The sequence below is a fragment of the Acartia tonsa genome, chromosome 7 (genome assembly GCF_053477335.1).
Source record: "Acartia tonsa isolate MP-2025a chromosome 7, ASM5347733v1, whole genome shotgun sequence".
Lineage (NCBI taxonomy): Eukaryota > Metazoa > Arthropoda > Copepoda > Calanoida > Acartiidae > Acartia > Acartia tonsa.
The window spans coordinates 44,128,890-44,146,784 of record NC_137266.1 but is presented as its reverse complement, the minus strand read 5'-3'; the positions used below and the strand labels follow the sequence as shown (position 1 = coordinate 44,146,784).

Sequence of the window (17,895 nt, the reverse complement as noted above, 5' to 3'; positions counted from 1 at the left end):
GACAGTCAATGTCAAGTGCATCTGAGGGTGGAATCTCAGTTTCTTCCTCTGGAACTGGAAGATTCAGCAGTTCAGTGAAGTGCTCTGCCCATCTATTTAGAATATCTTCATCAGTTTTAAGGAGTGAACCATCCTTGTCCCTGATGTGTGATCCTGATTTGTGTACTTTACCTGCAATGCTCTTAGTAATCTCATAGACATCTTTCATTCTATTTTGATTAAAAGCATTTTCTGCTTGCATAGCAAGGTTTTCCAAGTGTTCTTTTTTGTCAATTCTGACACTTCTTTGGATTTCCCTGCTGAGCATCTTATACAGGTCTTTATCTTCTGGAGAGTTTCTGGAGAGTGTCTTTTGTCTTACCTCTCTTCTTTGATCCATGAGATCAATGGATCTTTGAGTGATCCACGGCTTTTGGTTAGCCTTTTTAAAACCTAATTTTTCTTGGCTAGTATCATTATAAACTTTTTTGATACCTTGCCAAATATCTTCAACTCCATCATCCTCTTGAAGAGTCAACAACTCAAATCTGTTCTTTAGAGTGAGCTTAAACTCTTGTAGCTTTTCAGAGTTTTGAAGGGTTGTTAAATTATACTTTTTCCTGGGGCTAGGCTTTGTGTCCTGCTTTTTAAATCTAAGCCGAACTTTAGAAGATAGAAGATAATGGTCTGAATTAACATCAGGTCCTCTTTCAACCCTGACATCAAGGAGAGAACCTTTAAAACGTCTAGATATACAGATGTGATCTATCTGATTAAAGGTTCTTTGATCTGGTGATCTCCAGGTGGCAGTATGAATCTTCTTGTGTTTAAAGATGGTTCCACCAATGACAAGTTTGTTTTCAGTACAAAAACTTACAAGTCTATCACCATTGTCATTTTCCTTGCCATTACTTAAGCCTAGGCCATAAATGCCCATGACTTCTTCTAAATTCTCATTATTACTCCCCACTTGAGCATTGAAATCACCTAGGAGCATGGTCAGGTCCTTTTCTTTATGACCATTCTTAAATACAGAGTCAAGCTGGTCATAAAATTCGTTTTTGACCTCTGTTTCTGCTTGTTCTGTAGGAGCATATGCTACTATTATTCTCAGATTGATGTTTTTATCTGAGGATTTGAAGTAAGCCTCCATGATTCTTGGACCATGGGGTTGCCAACTGATCATGGCCTGCTCTGCTTGCTTGGTCAGCATAAGAGCCACCCCTTGGTTATGTCCTAGATCCTCATTCATATGGCCTGAGTAAAGTATTTTCAAGCCAGAATGATGTTTAAACTCTCCATTATTTGTCCACCTTGATTCGGTGATAGCCAGGATATCAACCTTGGCTTTAAGCATTTCTCGGCAAATGTTTTCTGTCTGGCCTGACTGAAACATTGTCCGAACATTCCAGGTGCAAATTTTTGCTGGTCTGCGGGAATTCAGAATCATCCGCCTGACTGGTCCTTTAGCGGTTTCCCAGCCAAACATCATATTGTTGTTTCCAACCTCTACTTCGTTCCCGAGCCCAAAGTTAAATTGGTCTTTACTTTGTGCAGATTGAACGTGAGCAGGTTTTTTCTAGGGAAGGATTGTTAGCCCCACCCAAACCCCCTGAACTGGGGGAAGTGACCAGAATTCAGTCTGGCATCTACCCTAGGACCTTTCCAGCACAGTAGGACTCTTCTGGTGTAGCTCCTAGGATCATTGATGCACGGTGCAGGATGTTTTGTTTGTGTAAGGACAGAAAAATATAATAAAATCAGCTTTTTTAAATAATGGATGAGCCATTGGCCTCTAGATGCCTAACTCGCCATTTGATTTAAAGTTCATAGCATTAATGTTTACATACAACTTTAATTGGGCTAACTGTACATGGGATCATAAAGGACAAATCAGTAAATTGTGATCCGTGACGGCCAATTTTTATTTAAACAAATTTAATTTACTTAAGAAGGGTGTGGTTAACCGCCCTTTGAGAGGTTATCATACTTAAAAGTTTATAAATCATGGGGAAATAATCGACAAATTTACTATATTACTCATATTACACCTTCGCTATAGGGGCTTTACATATAATAAATAGGGGACAGAAAAGTAGCCTTAAACCAACCCAAGAACTCATTTTTTAAATTTAAAAAAAAAATCGATCGGATCAGTGGTTAAAGATATCTGAAATGACAAAAAAACTTACTACAAAGTAAAGTTTCAAATTTTAAAAATAAGTCTGTTATCCTATAAGGTTTTTTTTTATCTGTATCTTAATATCTTGAAAATAGTTGGTCCGAAGGGTTTGTAATTTTTGAGGAAGCTTTGTAAATGTCTGGAAGTGGTTTTGGGATATTTTCCTCACCAACCACCCATCCAGTTCTCTAAAGCATACGGACGAAGTAATTAGTTAGAAATGAATTAAAATTAAGAGTCAGAACTGTTTATGATAAATTGTAATTCAGGATTTTTAAACAAACAATATATTTTCCAACCTTGTTATACATATACCATGGTGCTTAATTTACCTAATACTTTTGACACAAATGAATTCAAACGCTTCTGATACTTTTCAGGGATTAGGTATTCCTAAAACTCTCTTCTATATATAACGTGAAATACTTTGCAGCTGTTAATATTGTCATCCTTGTTTCAAAAGATAGCTAGAAGTATTGCATTTGAAGAAAATCTTTTTTGTCCCAAATTATGCATGACATTGGTGATGCTAAATTGTTATTTGAAGATATCTAATTTTCGGTCTTGCAGTCTTACTATCTAACCGTCTTACTGTCTATCCGTCTTACTGTCTATCTGTCTTACTGTCTTACTGTATGACTGTCTATCTGTCTATCTGTCTTACTGTCTATATATCTTACTGTCTATCTGTCTTACTGTCAATCTATCTTACTGTCTATCTGTTTATCTGTCTTACTGTATATCTGTCTTACTGTCTGTCTGTCTTACTGTCTTACTGTATGACTGTCTATCTGTCTTACTGTCTATCTATCTTACTGTCTATCTGTCTTACTGTCAATCTATCTTACTGTCTATCTGTTTTTCTGTCTTACTGTCTATCTGTCTTACTGTCTATCTGTCTTACTGTCTATCTGTCTTACTGTCTTACTGTCTATCTGTCTTACTGTCTATCTGTCTTACTGTCTATCTGTCTTACTGTCTATCTGTCTTACTGTCTATCTGTCTTACTGTCTATCTGTCTTACTGTCTATCTGTCTTACTGTCTATCTGTCTTACTGTCTATCTGTCTTACTGTCTATCTGTCTTACTGTCTATCTGTCTTACTGTCTATCTGTCTTACTGTCTATCTGTCTTACTGTCTATCTGTCTTACTGTCTTACTGTCTATCTGTATTACTGTCTATCTGTATTACTGTCTGTCTATCTGTATTACTTTCTATCTGTCTTACTGTCTATCTGTCTTACTGTCATACTGTCTATCTGTCCATCTATATTACTGTCTATCTGTCTATCTGTATTACTATCTATCTGTCTTACTGTCAATCTATCTTACTGTCTATCTGTTTTTCTGTCTTACTGTCTATATGTCTTACTGTCTATCTGTCTTACTGTCTTACTGTCTTACTGTCTATCTGTCTTACTGTCTTACTGTCTATCTGTCTTACTGTCTATCTGTCTTACTGTCTATCTGTCTTACTGTCTATCTGTCTTACTGTCTATCTGTCTTACTGTCTATCTGTCTTACTGTCTATCTGTCTTACTGTCTATCTGTCTTACTGTCTATCTGTCTTACTGTCTATCTGTCTTACTGTCTATCTGTCTTACTGTATATCTGTCTTACTGTCTATTTGTCTTACTGTCTATCTGTCTTACTGTCTATCTGTCTTACTGTCTATCTGTCTATCTGTCTTACTGTCTATCTGTATTACTGTCTGTCTATCTGTATTACTTTCTATCTGTCTTACTGTCTATCTGTCTTACTGTCTATCTGTCTTACTGTCTATCTGTCTTACTGTCATACTGTCTATCTGTCTATCTATATTACTGTCTATCTGTCTATCTGTATTACTATCTATCTGTCTTACTGTCTATCTGTCTTACTGTCTATCTGTGATACTGTCTATCTATCTTACTGTCTATCTGTCTTACTGTCTATCTGTCTTAAAGTCTTACTGTATATGTGTTGGAATGATTTTCTTGTATTCCCTGGCAAGTTCGAACCCATTAATTCCCTTTTCCTTACACCAGAGAATGTGTGTGTTACGCGGCATTCCTAACTATCTCCGCGCTTCGCTTGTAAACAAACAAAGAGGCGCACATTTTTTCCTTGATGATTCCCATGTGAAGAGCTACGTGAATAAAAATAATGTATTGGTTGGATATACATGCGCTCTAATCCGTGGAAGATCTCAAATAAGCCTTCCTGCTTAGTTTGACATCATAATGTGGTAAGAATTTATCTTTAATTCTTAATAATAAGTGTAGTATGGTATATTTTTACGAAGAAATTTAAAACATTAATTTTTCAACAAATAGACCATTTAACTGCTAACTTTTGACATACGAATATTTTCCTTAATTTTATTGATTATTTGAATCTAAAATTATCAATTTCTGATGCTATTTAATATGTTTCGTGCCAATTTAAAGTTTTTTGGAAATTTTATATTTTTAATTAAATTGAAATCACGCAACCTCGATCTACAAAAATAATAAACCATTAATATTATGTAATTAATTTTTATATTTTTGTTTTAAATTCACTGTTTTCATGGTAATAAATACACATTCGTAAACATTCACATGTTGGTCATTCGGAGGGCTTGAGATTAAGATTTCGAGAACGGCAAGGCATGCGTTCCGAAACAATGAAAACAAGACAGAACAGATGCGGCTAAGAAAATATCTGTGAAGTTTTGTGAATGTGTTGGTTGTGATACCTTACCACGCATTATTATAATCGTAATCAGTACAGTTAATTATTGTGACAATCATGGGTCCTAAAAAGAATAAAGGCGCTCAACTGGGATTGCGGCTGCGCCCAGCCGTCGAGGCCCTAACCAGTGAACTAAATAAAGTGATGAAGTTGGTCAGTGAATCTTCAGAGCTTGATGTTAGACATTTCACTAAGGAGTCAATCCTTGTCCATGACAAGTTCGAGACATTCGATAGCATTATGGTCGGTTTTAGCAAGCTTGGTGTGAGAATCCAAGAGCTTGAGGAGTTTAGTGACATTTATTCTAATATAATTACTGTGCAAAAGGATTATAACGCTCTGAAAGATGCTCTAGATGCTATGGAGGAGCTTAGTGACATTCAAAGTGTTGTTGATTTAGTTGGTGATAATTTGCCTGACCATAAGGCTGAACTATATGATCGTTGCTTAAAGATTGTGAAAGTTATTAAAGGGTCATACTTTCCCTTACCAGAACCAATTATAAACACTTTGTCTGCTTTGATGAAACGGCTGGCCGAGGTTAAGCTTGAACCTGTGAAGCCGCCTACAACGACGGCGGGTGCTTCGACAGCATCGCCATTTGTGTCGCCGTTTGGCACACCACAGTTCGGCACCGGTTCTATATTCACGCCAGGATATATGAATCGTGTCGACGAACGCCTTCTTCCAAGCTTTGACGGCTCAGAGTCAGCCTACGTAAGTTTCAAGGACAATTTTAAAAAGCTTACCGTAGGACAGGACCCGTCATATTTACAGTTATTGTTGAGCAGTGAAAAGGTCTGCAAAAATAAAGAGTTGAGACTTCAGTTAATTCAGATTCAATCGCATGAATCTCAATGGGCTTACCTCGACGCACGTTTTAAGTCCAAAACACGTCAGATGCTCTGCCTTTTCAACCAATGGGAGAAGAAGCCTAAACCGTCGGACTCCAACCAGATTGTGACAGTCTTAGCAGAGTTTGGTGGTGCAGTTAGCCAGCTCGAGCAGCTGACTAAAGATGATGATGATGAGGAAGTCACCACAAGCCAGGTCCCGGCATTGGCGGCTGACAAACGTCAAGTCACCGTCAATGCCATGTGGGACTCTGGAGCAAATTTAACGTTGATTTCTAGAAGTATTGCCAAGAAGTTAGAGTTGCCATCAACTGGTCGCACAGCTACTATTTCTCTGGCAGATGGAAAGAGCCAAGCATGTCCTACAGTCAAGATTTGTTTGGTTGACCGCAACCGGAATTCACATATTCTGGAGGCGGCGGTAGTGCCCAGCATTGGTACTGAAGAAGGGTTGCGTTCTATTGATCCTACAGCCGCCGCCGACATTTTCAACATGAAGCCTGATAATTTTTCTATGGTCGACGGTAAGATTGATATTCTTATCGGCCATTTAACACCAGCTATGTTCCCGTGTGCAGATAAAATGGTTGGTGATTCTAGACTGTACAGAAGCTTATTTGGTACAGGCTATTTAGTTGTGTCTGCAGATGGCAGGACTGTTGCTAATCCTGTCGCCTGTAAAGCTGTGAAGTTGGAGGTCAGCAAGATGGAGTTCCTGAGTACTGAGAGTTTGGGAATACAGCCGCCATCAATGTGCAGCGGTTGTAAGAACTGCCGTCATTGCGCCGCCATAGCCGCCGGGCAGTCCGCCTTGGACGTGCGTAAGCGGCAGCTGATTGAAGAAGGTCTGACATTAGATCTTGAGAACCATATTTGGACGGCCTCATATCCCTACAAGCAGCCGCCAAGTGTGTTATTTGATAATTCAGAGCAGGCCTATAAGATCTGCTTACGTGACCGGCAGAGAATGATTAAAAAGGGTGAATACAGCACCTTCTGCCAAGTGTTCCAAGAAGCTGTGTCTCGTGGAGTGTATCAGAAAGCTTCGCCAGAAGACCTAGCTTATACTAAGCCCGTGTATTATTCGAGCCTAGTCTGCGCATATAAAGAGTCTATTTCCACGCCGTTGAGGATATGCGCCAATTCTAGCCTCTGCTGCAAGGGGCTAAGCCTCAATAGTATTATGATGGACGGCCCAGTTCCATTATATACTCTGATGCACAATCTTATCCGGTTCAGAAGTTATAAGTGTGCATTCGTGGCTGATATTCAGAAGTTCTACAATTCATTATTAGCTACCTATGAAGATTCTCAGCTGAAACGTGTTTTTTTCGCTGATACAGTTGATGGAGAGCCAGAGGTCTACCTCACCAAAACCGTCAACTTTGGTGAGGCCTTGGCTGGCGATATGGCCGTGACCGCCCTCAGACTCACTGGTCGTATTTTTGGTGGACGTTCCCAGCAGGATGTTCAAGATGTCTAGTTTTGGTTCTTGTTGTGAACACACGCACAAATGACCGACTAGATACAACCTGTTTTTATAGATTTGTTACTGGGGACGCTATTATTGTTTACACACAACTATTATACGTTTGTACTTTAAATTTTGTGTGAGTTCTTTGGAAATTCTTTTTTATTCTCTTGCATTTTTTTAGTGTTAATTTACACAAATTAATTGCACTTTTTTTTCATTATGAGTGATCTAAAGTCTCTAAAAGTCATTGTCGACAAATTAGTCGAACAAGTTAAAACTTTGCAAGAAAACTGTGATATGTCAGACATTCAAAGTTTAAAAAGTGACATTAGTGAATGTAGGACATCATTAAATGCACGCGAGCAATACGCGCGCAATTGGTGCGTGCGTATCAGCGGGCTAAGTGTCCCAAGAGAACTCATTAGAACTTACGGGGTGGATGGAGGCTGTATGCGCTACGTATACAACAAATTAGTGAAACCAACGTTGGAATGTTCAACACCCAACAAAGTTGAGGAGCTAAATTTAGATACAGTAGCTCAACTTGATTTTGTTCCTGGCTTGTTTTCTACCCTGGAAAATGCCCATTTTTTAGGCGGACCAACAAAGTCGAGAAAAAACAAAGATTTACTGTTACCTCCTGCAATTATCTGCAGATTTAAATCCCGTTACCTGAGAAACCTGTTTTTGAGGCTGAAAAGAAACCACATGCCTACCCCTACAGACGCCGAGGTTACCAGAGGTATTTTATACTATTCTGTGACTCCAGATCTTACAAGATCCAACCATAACCTGCTAACAAACCTAAAACGAGATGCTAGGGTCAAAGCCGCCTGGTCCATCGACGGCCATATTCGATTTTGTCTCCTGGCTAATGATAAAGTTAAATTTGAAGTAAAGGACGTGTTTAGCCCAGTTGAAGAGATTATTGCTTCATGTGCCACAGCCGGCTCTAAATCAGCCGAAAATTTGACTTCAATTGTCAAAAAAAGAGGCACTGATGGCGATAATATGCAGACACCTTACGAGAGTGGAGAGAGTGGCGAGGACAGAGAGATCAGAGGGTCTCCAGGTGGGACAGGCAGCAGGTCTCCTGGCGGGACAGGCAGCAGGTCTCCTGGCAGGACGGGCAGCAGGTCTCCAGTTCCAGCAGAGATGCGAGGAGGCCAACGACAACCGCCTCCCATTGGCTCACGCAGGGCTGGCACCAGAGCTGTGGTTGATACCAACAAAAAAAAGTGATAAGTTTTCATTTTTTATACCTAAGTAAACACAGATACACAACCCGAGATATTACACATCTTATTATGTTAATAATCTATCTATCTATCTATTTAAAAATCCCATATATAACAAATCTATTTAACATTTCTTACATGAACATTTCAAAAATACATTCTTTGCACTTACTTAATGTCTATATATTTTTATTATTAATATATTTCTTAATTTTATTATTTAAATTTATTTTTATTGTAAAGTTAGGGCCCGCCTTTTGTTTAAATTACTTTTTTTCTCTTAAACAAATTTTCTCTTTAGCACTTTTGCTTTTTAAAATTGAATCTAATTCTTTTCTTTTTGCAGGAGCAATGAAGGCGGTGGCGGTGGACGTACGTACCTGGCGTGACTTTTTCCTAGGGCTCAAACATGATCCAGGATGATAACCTTTTAGGTTTGGGTAGTATACTGGCCGATAATAAATTTAAATTTAATACAGTATTTCAAAATGAAAATGGCATTGGAAATGAAGATATTAATATATTTGATTCTCCTTACGAAAATTGCTTTTTAAATTGTGCATATTATAGTGAAGATGAGTTTGCAAATTGCTTTAAAGATACTAAACTTACTTCTCTGCTTAGTTTAAATATTCAGGGTCTTGCTTCCAAGTTTAATAATTTCCAAGAATTTTTGAATGAATTAGCCTGTCACAAATTCTCGTTTGATATTATTGGTCTTCAAGAAATACATTCTATAATTAATAAAGATTTCTTTAAATTAAATGGCTACCATGAATTGATTAACAAGAATAGAGTTCTATCAAGGGGGGGAGGGGTGGGATTTTTTCTCTCTGAAGCTATAAAATATAAAATTCTAGATGAGGTTTCTATTTTTCATGAAATGATTTTTGAATCTATATTTATTGAAACAGAATTACCAGATCAAACTAGGATTATTATTGGTAACGTTTATAGGTCTCCTTCTCCAATAGAAAATATGACTCAAAGTGTGCAACTTGATTCTTTTATTGACATAATGTCAAATGTTGTGTCTAAACTTTCAGATTATAATAGCAAAGTATATATATTAGGAGATTTTAATATTGATATTCTACAATATAAAAATCATAGAAAAACTCAAGAATTTATTGATAACATGTTTGCCTCTGGTTTTTTACAAATTATAAATCACCCTACAAGAATTTCGAGCCATGCTAATAGTAGTAGCGCAACGTTAATAGATCATATCTGGACAAACAGTTTAAATGACTTTTATTCATCAGGGATAATAACTACACATATTTCTGATCACTATGCACCTTTTCATTTTTTGAATAATTCTAAAGTTGTAAATAGGCCCAAATTTATAAAAACCAGAAATTTTTCTAATGAAAATATAAATTCCTTTAAGACTCTTTTAGAACAGGCTAACTTTCAAAGTACGTTTAACGAGCAACAAAACCCACAAATAGCTTATGACAAATTTCATGAGATTTTTTTCACCCTTTTTGATGCCCATTTTGAAGAAAAAACTGTTCGCTTTAATATAAACATACATAAAATAGAACCTTGGATGTCAAAGGGTCTTTTAAAATCCAGGCGAACAAAAATAGAACTCTATTCAATTTATTCTAAACACCGTTCAGTTGAAAATAAACAAATTTTTGATAAATATAAGAATCTTTATAATAAACTACTTAGAGCAATGAAGAAACTTCACTATAGTAAGCTACTTATTTCACATCAAGGCAATCTTAAAAAATCTTGGGAAATTATCAAAGAGGCATGTAATAAGAGTGGGAGGGCTAAAAATTCTTCACCCAAATCTTTGAATATAAATGGTAATATTATAAATCAAACTGAACTAATTGTTGAAAATTTTAATAGACACTTCACAAGTGTACCTACTAATATTCAGCAGTCAATTCCACCAACCGATCGCCCCCCTGACAGTTATTTAGATGAGGTCCAAGCAAATTTTATTTTCAATTTAACTTCCCCTGAACAAATCATGCAAATTTTTAGCCAGCTTGAAAGCAAATCTAGCACAGATTTTACTGGTCTATCCACTAAATTTGTAAAAATAATTTTGCCGCTAATTGCTAAGCCACTAGCACATATTTTTAATTTATCTCTTAGGCATGGTTTGGTCCCCTCTCAATTTAAGATTGCTAAAGTTTCTGCAGTTTTTAAAAAGGGTGGAAATCCTGAAAACCTTAATGATTACAGGTCAATTAATCTATTGTTGGTTTTTAGCAAAATCTTGGAAAAATTAGTTTCAATTCAATTGAAAGACTATTTAAGTGAGCATGACATTATTCACCCTAATCAGTTTGGTTTTCAGGAAGGCAATTCTACAATTCATCCTATGATTCACATGCTTAACAAAATTTCAACTGCAATGAATAATAATGAATATACAATTGGTATTTTTTGCGACCTAACCAAAGCCTTTGATATGGTTCCTGTAGACATAATGTGTAAAAAATTGGAAAAGATAGGAATTAGGGGGTCCACTCTAAATTGGTTTAGAAACTATTTGACAGATAGACAACAATTTGTTTGTATTGATTCAATAAGTTCAACACTAAGTGAAATTACTCTAGGTTTACCACAAGGATCGATACTTGGCCCAATTCTGTTTATAATTTTCATAAATGATTTACCAAAGTCCACTTTATTATATTCTTTACTTTTTTGTGATGACACTACCCTTCTTGCCTCTGGGCCGAATTTAGCAGATTTGGTCACATTTGTAAATTCAGAGTTGCAAAAAGTCTCTACTTGGTTTCGCACTAACAAAATGTCTCTACATCCTTTAAAAACTAAGTTTACTATTTTTCATCCCTCCCCTCATCTAATTCCATGGAATGAAATAAATATCTACATTAATGAAAATAATATTGACTGCCCTTCCCCTAATGATCAACTCATTAGAAAATTAGAATTTGTCAACCATGAATCAGAAATACCTGCTATAAAATTTCTAGGGGTTTATTTTGATCCAGCCCTCAATTTTAGGTACCATATTAAACAATTAAATGCAAAACTTTCAAAATCATTGTTTGTTTTACGCAGATGTCAAAAAATATTATATCCTGAAGCAATGCGATCCTTATATTATTCAACTTTTCATTGTCACTTAATCTATGGAATTATAGCATATTCTTCAACATATGATAGCCTTATTAATGACATCTTTAAGCAACAAAAGAAAGCTATTCGATGTATTTCTAATGCCAAATATAATTCTCACACAGGAATCTTATTTAAAAAGTTGGGTATTTTGCCATTTCCAGCACTTGTGGATTATTTCAAATTAAATTTTATGTATCTCTATATAAAGGATTTGCAGCCTAAATCATTTAGAATAAGCAATTATTGGACTTTGAATCAAGATAGAAATATTCCTTATGCTTTGAGAACTCATGCTGAATTTGCTATACCATTTTCCAGACTTGCACTAATTTCTAGATTGCCTTTTATTTCTTTACCAAAAACATGGAATAAATATGAAGAAATTTTAAAAGATATAAAAAATAGGCCAAATTATAATTTATTTAAAAAACACTTGAAAAAAACATTGATTGAAAATATTGAAACAAACTGCAACAGACTTCTTTGTCATATTTGCCATTTAAATGCAATTTAAACTTATTGGTTAGAATATTACCTTAACTTATTTCTTGTCATTTTATTATTCTGTGATCAAAATTGTTTTAATTAGAAAGCAAAATTTGCTAGGTCTTAAACGTACTACATCGCCGTCAACTTCTTTTTTATGCTTTGTTGTAATCTTTAAAACTTTTTAACATTTAACCTTAAACCTTATTCTTTTGCTCCTGAGTTTTATAAAAAAAGAACTAAATTTTTAATTTTTCCATTCACTTAAGTACATCTGTATATTTTATATTTAGTTTTTTTGTATAGGGCTTGATCCTTTCACCGCATGTTCCTAGGGTTACTAATTGAAAATTGTTGACTTTATAACTTTAGCTTGCACTCTATGTTTGCGTTAGATCCTGCCTCTAGCAACATATTCTTATGTTTATTATTTAGTATCAATGATTTATATAAACTTATGCTATATGTAAATATTCTTAATCTGTCATTATCACTGTATTTTAATATGTTGACTGAAATAAATATTTGATGTTGATGTTGATGTTTATGGATCTGAGAAGATTAGAGGTTGTGACGTTGTAGCCCAGCAGGATGTGTGGAGAGATGTTCAGCAACCACTCAGTTCTGAATTTATTTTGTATCAAGATCCTCCATCGGTCAAATTGGAGACTTGTACTTACGTGGATGACTGTTTGAGCGGTCATAACAGTAAACCTGAAGCTGTCCAGCTGGTCCAAGAGCTGGAAGATATGATTGCACCTGGCAATTTCAAGTTTAAATCTGTTGTTTATTCTGGAGATGATGTTGACAGTGTAAAAGTTCTGGGCCTTGTTTGGGACCCTAAACAGGATAAGTTGTTCCTACCTGTCAGAGCCAACCACGGCGAGAAGATTAAGGGTAGAAAGTTACTAGAGGATTTGGACCTGGAGGACCTCTGGAGAAGTCTACCTGAGTTGATAACTAAACGTGAAGTTTGGAGGATTGTGCAACAACTTTATGACCCAATGGGTCTAGCAGCGCCATTGCTGCTTAAATCCAAGCTTTGTCTGCGCTCAGTTTGCATACATGGATGCAACTGGGATGATGTTATACCTGGAGAGTTGAGGTCGGAGCTCGTGTCCAGCCTCCAGGACCGTTCGGCACTTGGAAATGTGTCGTTCAGACGTTCGATGGTTCCTGATAAGCCGTTGGGGCTTCCAATGCTTGTTGGTTTCTGCGATGCATCTAACCAGGCCTATGCAGCCATCACCTACCTGAGATGGCCAGTTCCTGGAGGATATGATGTAGTTTTGTGTTGCGCTAAGTCACGTGTCGCACCAGTGAAGATAGAGTCTATACCAAGGTTAGAAATGCTTAGTTGTCTAATTTTGGCCAGGCTTGTGGATACTGTTGCCAGAGCCCTACCTTTCAACATTTCTGGCAAAGTATTTTTTAGTGATAGCAGCTGTGCCCTGGCTCAATTATCCAGTGACAGTGTCATGCTAAATGTTTTCAACAGTCATCGTGTTTCCGAGATACAACAGTTGACGAGCCCTGAAGATTGGAGATGGGTTCCAACCCAGCACAACATCGCCGATCTGGCGACGCGTGGTTTGTGTACGATTGAGGATGTACAACCTGGATCTACATACCAGGAAGGTCCAAGCTGGTTGCGCCTGGAACAGGACCAGTGGCCCGTTAAGACGGCGGGTGAGGTAAATGCATCCATTCCCGAGAGCGAGCTAAATCCCAAGATGGCAAAGCTCAAGGTTATGTTCACACAGGTGGTGGATAATGATTTTTGGAGGTCCCTGGCAAGAAGGACCTACAGGCAGGCAAGGAGGACTGTGGCCGCAGTTCTTAAGGCTGCCAACTGCTTTAAAATGCTGCTTGTCAAGAAACGTGGCGTTGCAACAATTGAGGATGGTGTTAGCAACAATGATAGTTCTAGGTATTATGAGAACTATACTTTCACAAATACATACATGGATTCTGTTTGTGACTTGTTTTTGACTTCCTTCAACCAAGAGAAGGAGATGACCATGGACGCTGAGGGAAAATTCGACTCCCTTCAACCCTATCATCACAAGGTCCAGGTTTGTTGGCCCATAGTGGGTCATGATGGATGTTATCCTCTTAGGACATTTACAATATTAAAAATGTCCGGGAGAGGAGATGAGGCTCTTGAGGCCGCTGCTGGAGGCCCCAGGAAGATTATGAAGGACAGCCCAGGTGTTGTCTTGCTCAGCCGCCACAACAGGCTGGCGCGGCTCATCCTTCAACAGTCCCACGATGAATTGGGGCATGGAGGCCATCGTAAGACGTTGGCGCAAAGCCGCAGGTATGCATGGATCACACATGGTCGCATGGAGGCTATGAAAGTGGTCAAGAGTTGTGCTGCATGTTCCATTGAATATGCCAAGCGTTCGAGTCCCGCAATTGCTAATATTCTGCCAGATCGTGTCGAGCCCTCCGTGCCCTTCAAGGAGGTGCATATGGACCTTGCGGGGCCGATTGAAGTTACGAAGCCTGGCGTTGGCACCAGGAGTTCCAAGACCAAGTACAAAGTTTGGTTGTTGATTGTGGCCTGTAGATTTACACAGGCTGTGTTTGTTGATGTGTTGACCGATTATTCAACTGAAGCCGTGCTGGTCGGCTTGAGAAAACTTCAGGCGTTTTACAATATGCCTAGAAGGGTTACTACAGACAGAGGCACCAATATGGCTGGTGCCAAACGAATTATGGATGAACTTTTGAAGGATACCAGGATGCATTTTGAATGGCATCTTGTGCCCACCGCAGCACACTCGTTCGTAGGTACTGTGGAGAGGCAGGTTGGGCTGGTCAAGCGTGTGTTGAACAAGAAGTTGGATGGTGCTACTGTAACCTTCAATGATTTATTGGTATTGTGTGCTGAGACTGCAAGAGTCTTGAATTCTAAGCCATTGACCTATGCCACCCAAGGAGATGACGTCAATTGCTGGAGAATAATTTCACCTGCTGATCTGTTAGGCGGCAGGACCAACGATGCAATCTGCACCTTCGAGACAGGTTGTAAAGAGCCTATCACCAGGAGGCTGGAGAACTTGGAGGAGTTGACCCGTCAGTTCCATCAGGTGTACAAGGAGCAGCTCATGCCTGAGCTACTCAAGTCCGTCAAGTGGCGCAGCAACAAAGTGCTGCTCGAGCCGGGAGACGTGGTGCTGATCGACGATAGCACAAATTTGATGAAGAAGTTCAGATTGGGGCGTGTGGAAGAAGTGCGCCCAGGTGGGAGGACCGTGGTTTGCAAGTTCAAATTATCAGATGACGCAGCCGCCACGAGTAACAAGACTTCCGCAAGCGTCTGCTCAAGATTAATCTACCCAAAGTTTAGTATAAGTATCGTTCTTGTTTAACTTTGAAATTTATTTATCAGATATTTTTTCGAAAGACAAAAAACGCAAATTTTGACGCAATTTCGTTTAAACTTTCAAATCGACGCAAGATTTTTTTCATTTGAAATGCAAACTTAAGTTTTATACGTTTACACAAGTTTTTTCAATGATTTAAGTCTTTCCGGGACCAGGGATTTTTTTCGCGGAAATTTTCCTAGGTACCTACGCAAATACGAACATTTTTATCCTTGTTTGATTGAAATTCGATATGATAAAAAGTAACACAATGAGATTTTTACATCATACAAATATTTCTTTAAGATTTATTATAATCACATAGATAATTCAATATTACATATATATTAAAATTATTTCTATTTACCTTTTAACCGATGTACCTAAAGAAAAATGCAGAAATTTTTCGCCTTGAATTAAGTAGATTCTTTGAGTTCGAAGATTTAAGCTTAATAAGACCGCTCTATAGTGTATCTTAGCTCTGTTACCTCGGCCAGACATACTACAGAACGGCAAAACTAAAGCATAAGATAATTTTAATTTGATTGCTTTGACTGATGATTTAAAGTTTCTTGAATTATTCATGATTCTTTTAATTTTTAATTTGATTTAAACATCACTAATTATGTTTATTTTCAGTTGATGGAGCCCTGCGCCAGAAATCCTGTCGGAAATTATGCAGTATCAAAAAATTGTGATGGAAAGACATAACGTCCGTCAGGATAGCTGGGACATGGCATTATTAATATTTGAAAGATTGGTTAGTTTGTATCTTGAGGGGTTCATTCTAACTGAGGCCCCAAATTGCCTTAATTTTGACTGTATGAATATGTACAAGTTGCTTTCTTCTTAAAACAGAGAGAAATTGCAAACTCAGCATTTAGAGAAGTTCTTTTCTTATAATTGAGCTTTTGTTTTATTTTGGTAATTTAATTTGCATATTTCAATTGCAATTTTATTTTACGCAATTTTGATTCACGAAGATTTAAAATTATGAAATTTAAATTTTCCGATGTTTGATGATTTTTTTTTACAGTCATATTTTATTTAGATTTAAGTATCTATTTTATTAAAACATGTTAGATTTAAGGATTTTACCTGTCTTATCTAAGAATGTCTAGATGTAAGCCCGAGTATTTTTCCGCTGGAGAAAATGCTAATTTTTGAGAAGTTTTTTATGAAATTTTACTTTTCTTTTCTAGCAAAAAGATTTAGTAGAAAAAAATGTCATTATTTAATCCTTCTTTCTTTTGATTAAAAGTTTGAGTTGATTATTTAATTATTGATGCGATTTTTAATATAAAAATCATTTGCCTATTATTATGTAGGTACCTAATCAAAGTTTAGGTACTATTGATTATTAATTCATGTATTCGCAATTACATGGTCTGTAATTCTAACTTTAATTGAGATTATGAGGCCATGATATAATGAGATGTGTGAGTGGTAAATGTGCATTTCATGAATGTTGAATGCTTTTCCCATTCCTTATTCCTATCCTTGTGTGGTAGTGGAGTCGGTTTGAGTTATTGTGGTGTTCGTAAGTTACCATATTTAATTTTAGGCCTGATGGCCATGCCATTTTAAACTCTTGTAATTTATGCGTTATGAGATTGTGATTTTGTGGACATTGTCTGCACGCATGATGTTAAGATGAGTTATTGTGTTCGATTCCCAGTGACTAGACGGGTGTGTGTTGGAATGATTTTCTTGTATTCCCTGGCAAGTTTGAACCCATTAATTCCCTTTTCCTTACACCAGAGAATGTGTGTGTTACGCGGCATTCCTAACTATCTCCGCGCTTCGCTTGTAAACAAACAAAGAGGCGCACATTTTTTCCTTGATGATTCCCATGTGAAGAGCTACGTGAATAAAAATAATGTATTGGTTGGATATACATGCGCTCTAATCCGTGGAAGATCTCAAATAAGCCTTCCTGCTTAGTTTGACATCATAATGTGGTAAGAATTTATCTTTAATTCTTAATAATAAGTGTAGTATGGTATATTTTTACGAAGAAATTTAAAACATTAATTTTTCAACAAATAGACCATTTAACTGCTAACTTTTGACATACGAATATTTTCCTTAATTTTATTGATCATTTGAATCTAAAATTATCAATTTCTGATGCTATTTAATATGTTTCGTGCCAATTTAAAGTTTTTTAGAAATTTTATATTTTTAATTAAATTGAAATCACGCAACCTCGATCTACAAAAATAATAAACCATTAATATTATGTAATTAATTTTTATATTTTTGTTTTAGATTCACTGTTTTCATGGTAATAAATACACATTCGTAAACATTCACATGTTGGTCATTCGGAGGGCTTGAGATTAAGATTTCGAGAACGGCAAGGCATGCGTTCCGAAACAGTATATCTTTCTAACTCTCTTTCTGTCTCTTGTACTCTTAATTGCCATCGTTCTATGTCTGATATACATTTTCTTTAATCAAAAGTGAAACCCTA

At 37.0% G+C, this 17,895-nt stretch overlaps 1 protein-coding gene across 1 annotated transcript; it reads left to right on the top strand.

Moving 5' to 3' along the window:
* Nucleotides 1–7,207: 7,207 nt before the first annotated feature.
* Nucleotides 7,208–9,080, top strand: LOC145323821 (uncharacterized). The gene is made up of 2 exons (XM_080166382.1): nt 7,208–8,442; nt 8,789–9,080. Exons 1-2 carry the CDS (start codon nt 7,424–7,426, stop codon nt 8,829–8,831), a joined length of 1,062 nt encoding a protein of 353 aa, XP_080022508.1. The 5' UTR covers nt 7,208–7,423; the 3' UTR covers nt 8,832–9,080.
* The last annotated feature ends 8,815 nt before the right edge of the window (nt 9,081–17,895 follow it).